Source organism: Drosophila biarmipes, chromosome 3L, assembly GCF_025231255.1.
Source record: "Drosophila biarmipes strain raj3 chromosome 3L, RU_DBia_V1.1, whole genome shotgun sequence".
Taxonomy (NCBI): Eukaryota; Metazoa; Arthropoda; class Insecta; order Diptera; family Drosophilidae; genus Drosophila; species Drosophila biarmipes.
Window position 1 is genome coordinate 9,149,915 of NC_066613.1, and position 5,660 is coordinate 9,155,574.

The 5,660-nt window shown below is 45.2% G+C and overlaps 1 protein-coding gene across 1 annotated transcript; it reads left to right on the forward strand.

Annotated features, from left to right (window-relative positions):
- Nucleotides 1-2,933: 2,933 nt before the first annotated feature.
- Nucleotides 2,934-4,864, forward strand: LOC108028152 (glutamate transporter polyphemus-like). The gene is made up of 6 exons (XM_017099809.3): nt 2,934-3,087; nt 3,139-3,183; nt 3,233-3,383; nt 3,434-3,913; nt 3,975-4,150; nt 4,303-4,864. Exons 1-6 carry the CDS (start codon nt 3,077-3,079, stop codon nt 4,727-4,729), a joined length of 1,290 nt encoding a protein of 429 aa, XP_016955298.1. The 5' UTR covers nt 2,934-3,076; the 3' UTR covers nt 4,730-4,864.
- Nucleotides 4,865-5,660: the final 796 nt, after the last annotated feature.

The following is a 5,660-nucleotide window of genomic DNA, read 5'->3' on the forward strand; positions in this document are numbered from 1 at the left end:
GCGGCAGTCATTAACAGCTCCCAAGCCCGGTAATTAAGCGTCCTTCGCCAAAACGAAGGTGAGACTGCGGCCAGAAGCTCGCCAAGCTCACCTGAATCAGTGGTCGCCTGGATGGCCCCGCCGTCCCTGCCCCGTCCGGCAGTCAGGTGCTAATGGAAAATTTGCATTTTCGTTTAAGTTCGCTGGGCCGCTTTGTTAATGCCTTGCGACGCATCGATTCGTCATGAGCTGGTTAATTGAATGTTTAAATGTTAGACAGGCGCAGAGTGAAGGGAGCCGCAAGAGCCCAAAACTCGTTGAGGGGCGAGCTCAATTGCTTTGGCAACGGTTGTAAAAATAGACGGGGACCGGCCAGAGAACCAGGCATCTGGAGGTCAGCGGAGGATGGTTCACAGAATGTATATCATGGGAACGGAAATAATTCAATAGTAGCGAAATTGATGCTAGGCTTGGATCTAATCAATATTAATACTATTTCTAGGTAGAAATTAGGGGATCCAAAATAAAATGTTGTTTAAAATAACTTGTTATATATTTAAATAATTACGCACATTTAAATTGCTTATGGAAAGGCGTTGAACAAATTGCAACTAATGAAGCTATTGGCGGAGCGACATTCCAACGATCGTCTAATTAATAAATGTTTAGTAAAAAAAGAAACATTAAAGTAAAGTTTTTATTACAGTTTCCGAAGAAAAGGCAGTGCAGTGCATAAAAAATTAAACCACAGACTATTAGGCATCGCAGAGCATAAACATGGTCAAGTCTTCATAGATTTCTTGCTGAGTTTTTCCAGGGAAATCTTGACGCACAATTATGAGGCGACTTAAGCGGATGAGGCCGGAATGCCTGCACTGGCCATTTCTCTGGACATTGTCCTCAGTTCTCCTGGTCCTGCTCCTTGGGCCGTGGATAGTGATTATGGCACCACGATAAGCATATTGGTCAAACGATCCGTCGGGCGATTGGCGCACCAAAGTGGCAAGAGCAATTTGTAGCCGGGTGAACGTGCAGCGACCAAAACGGCAGCCAACCAAGCAGGCCAAGCATTTCATTTTTTGTGGCTGCTACGCCGCTTAATTAATAGACAGCCTCAGTCGCAGATTGTGCTGACCACTTACCACTTGCATATGATCAGTATGTGTTGATTGCTGCTGGACATACACCGGGAGAAACCGGTGCGTGGGGCACTCCGTTGGACGAAATAGAAAATTAAGGCAATGTCATAGTAGATCAAAGCACTATTTTCCATTCAGATAGGTTTACAAGAATATTGAATAAATTTTTTTTAGCAATTTTACAAATATTGATTTTTACAAGGGATTATAACTTAAAATAGTAGATCGTTTGGATCCCTAATTTTGTACTCTATCATCAAAAATAGTATACTTTTCAGATATATTCTGACAATGATAACTACATACAATAAAATATTCTTATACTTTAATGTGGAAGTTTTTTTTCTAAAAAAAAAAAATTAGGCTTTTCTGACATATTTGTAAGTATATTGAACAAATTTTAAAATATTATAATTGTGTATTGATTTGAAAAATATGATATTTACTTATAGGATAAGATTGTTCGGATACTTTATTTTTTCGCTATAAAATCTTTCTTTTTTTTAATTTGTAAAAAAATAAGAACACATTTATAACTATATATTATTTATATATTTTATATTTATATTGTTAAAAATATTTATTCAAAAAACAATAACTATGTTGCTCGTCCCACCTAATATTACAATTCTCATATGCAAAAGCAATCCCATCTTCCATGTATACATTTTTATAAGAAAATTAAAGTGTAAACTTTATACAATAAATTGCAGTTTCTTCAACAAGGATATATTTAAAATATATAAATAAAATAATACCTTGTACATTTCTAACACTTTCCAATTAAAGTTTAATACCCATAAATCTGCTGGAGATATTCGGGAAAGATTTAAATTAGTTAGTAGTTCCAGAATGAAATCCATTTTTTTCAACAGAGCTCCACATTTAAATTAGTTTCGAAATTGGCTTGCCATTTTTGCAGTGCTCTCCCAGACGCGAATCCGTATCTGTCCGGTGGCCACGTATCGTGTTCGAATCTCTCGTCGCCGCTGCTTTTATGGGCCGCTGTGTGTTGACAATTTTTGCCATATGGGCAACGGCCTTCGCGGCCGTTCTTGTCGCATAAATCAAGCTGCAGTCGCAGTTGCAGTTGCAGTTGTTGCCGCAATTGCAGCTGCAAGTCACCGGCGCGGGAGAAAAACAAAGCCTGGCAAAAAAACATAATCGAATCGAATCGGAATTGCGGGTGTTGGTCGTTTCCCAGCCTGCCACAACGGGTTTTCCGCTCAGGCGACCTTAGAAAATATGCAACGGCAACGGCGACAGCAATTTATTGCCCAGCCATCAATGGAAGTCAATGAGCTGCCACTCCCCCAAGCCCCTTCCCCCTACCCCCTACCCCCTAACCCCTGGTTTTCCTAAGGTCGTCGTATGTGGGTGTACCTAGAAAACGGCGGACTGCGACGGAAGGGGGCTGCAACTCCAACAAAACTCCAGGCAAGTGCACCTGCCGCCGTGGCTGCCGCAGCTGCAACATGCAAATTTGTGATTAAGGTCAGCCGGCAGCATCATCAGTCGCTCAACTCCCCAAGTCGGGGGTTAGGTTCCGCGAATGTTTGTCTGCCTCCGGTCGTGGGTGTCTCGGACGAATGCGAGTTGCTGGGGGCAAAAGGCATTCTGCGGAGCCGGGGGCAATCGTTTGTCAGCCCCGACTGACGACCCCAACAAATAGAAAGAGTACTTTCAAGCCTGATTATGCATCGTAAATGAATGTGGACGGAAATGTCGGAGGAGTTGCCTAGCTAGAAAATACCTTATTCACGAGGCTTTGAAAAACACCATACCATCCGCAAGGCCTAACCATCAGACGTAGCATTTTCATTCACTTTAATGTCATATTCCCTGTTCTACTTCACAAAGGTTATTTTTTGTGCCCACTTGTTCACATCCAAATTGCTTAGTCCCTTAAACGGTCATCATCGTCTTAGTTAAAATTATCAGTCTTCTCCCCTCGTTTAATGACGGACACGTGAGTATGTGCCGGTGTTATAGGAGAGCCAGACTGATTCGCCCCTTGCAGTGCCTACGATCCGTATGCAAATCGCAATGTGGACAAGCCAATATCGTAAGTTCCTATTTGAAGTAGGGATCGAAATTGAATTGAATACTTTCAGTAACTTTGGAGCCTTCGTTTCCGTGATAAAGTGCGTCGTGGGAACTGGTGTCCTGGCCCTGCCCATGGCGTTCAAGTATGCGGGAACCATCCTGGGCCCGCTTCTCCTCATAGCCACTGCATTCGTCCTCATCCACGGCATTCAAATGCTGGTAATACTGATCAACACTTGCGCTGGCCCCTAATCGATGCTCCCTTGCAGATCATGTGCATGGTGGAGTGCTCCCGGCGAGCGCAGGTTGGGTACACCAACTTCCCGGACTCGATGGCCTACTCCTTTGCCCAGGGGCCCAAGTGCTTCAGGTACATAGCCACGGCTGCGGGCTACGTGGCGGACATCACGCTGTGCATTGCGCACTACGGCATCTGCGTGGTCTACCTGGTGTTCGTCTCCAGCAACTTTTCAAATGTCTTGGAACGCTACATCGATATCGGGGACCTGCGGTATTACATCGCCATATTTGGGCTACTGAGCGTACCCTTCTTCTGTATCATTCACCTAAAGTATCTGGTACCCCTCAATATAATCGCCAACATCCTCATCTACATTGGATTCGCCATGATTTTCTACTACATCTTTCAAGATCTGCAGCCCTTTAGCGATCTTTCGTTCTTCGGCGATCCCATGAGGCTTCCCCAATTCTTCGGAATAGTGCTCTTCTCCATTTCTTCAGTGGGGGTGGTAAGTAGATGAAGGAATTCCTCCTACGCAACTCCAAGCGACTTCATGCCTTGCTCCAAAGTTTATCGCCGTCGAGTCCAAGATGGCTCACCCCCAAAAGTTCATCGGGTGGTTCGGTGTCCTGGATATTGCAGCCATAGTCGTGGTCATCTCTTACATTATCTTCGGAATTTTCGGCTACTGGCGGTACGGAGATGGAATAGCAGCTTCGTTGACCCTCAACCTTCCGGAAGAACCGTGAGTTGAATGGATAAGCTGCTTCAGTTCTATCAATAGATATCCCTAAACACCTTTGTGATCACTAGAACAGCTTCAATCTTTAATTTCAAATCATAATTAATCACAAACTTCTAGTTTTGAAAGTAAAATACGTAATCTCTCACTCTCAGATTGAGCCTTGCGATCCAAATAATACTCGCGACGGACATCTTCCTGACGTTTCCGCTCTCCGGATATGTAGTGATTAACATCATCATGACCCACTTCTGGAACAAACGTGGGGACCTGAAGCGGGCCGTGCTGAAGGAAATCATTCTTCGGATTGGCTTTGTAGTGCTCGCAACCCTCAATGGAGTCGCCTTCCCGGATCTGGGTCCTCTGCTGGCCCTGGTCGGAGCCCTGACCCTGTCGCTGCTGAATCTCGTCTTTCCGGCCTTCATGGAGATTTGCCTGAACTACCCAGAGGGGTATTCCTATGGGCGGTATAAGTGGAAGCTCGTCAAGGACATCGTTATGATCACTTTCGGTGTACTCATTCTGGTGCAAGGCACCATATTTTCCATAATCGATATGGTTGTTTACTATGGACATATGTAAAGGTAAAATGCGATGAGCAAGCAATACAACCTCATCCAAGGAAGCTACGCCACAAATCCTGAAAAGTGATGACTAGTTGCCTAATTTGTTGTATCTCTTAACGCTTTTATTATTATACGTATAGTCTAAAATCAATTATCCCGCAAGAAGTTGTCTACGGATCAGGCCATAATCTTAGAAACTCTTCTAGGATTATAGTAACTTGCTATTCCTTTGATTTGTTCTTCGAGTGGGACTCTAAAAGCCTAAACAATCACCGACAATTTTGCGGCTGTTAACAACAAATGACATTCGGAGAACTTTAAATTTTATGGGCGGCAGAGAAGCACAGCTGCGGTAAATCGAAGTGGATTTGCGTCTGACGGAGGAAGATCGCTCCGGTGGAGCAGTGGTGCAGTGGGGCTGTGGTGAGCGGGCTATGCGGGTGCTGCGACCACGAAACCCAAGAAGAAACCCCCGAGAGACCCCATCTAGCCGGTTTCACCTGCCAGCCGCACCACCGCCCCTGCCCACCCCCCGCTCTGCGAGGCTGCAACGCGGTGTAATTAATGCAGCAGCAGCTGCGCTTTGCCTTCTGCACCACCGCCCCTTAACCCTGCACTGCCCCCGGCCGACGAGCGCTTATCTCTGGCTGGCATATCGAACAAGAAAAGAAATCTTTTATAGTCTTTTGCGGTTTGTCTTTGAGTCATTTTGGCATGCATTTGGCATCGATTTAGAAACGCTCGCCTGCCCCGCGATCCGAGTGCGTGAGTGTGGGAATCGGGGCCCCGGTGCCCCACCGAGTTCACCGCCGTGGGCACCTCCAATGCCCCACCGAGTTCACCGCCGTGGGCACCTCCAATGCCCCACCGGGCTCCCAGTGCACGACACAGAAAATAATATGTGTAAGATTGATAAATATTTAATGATAAATTTGGGTGGATACACA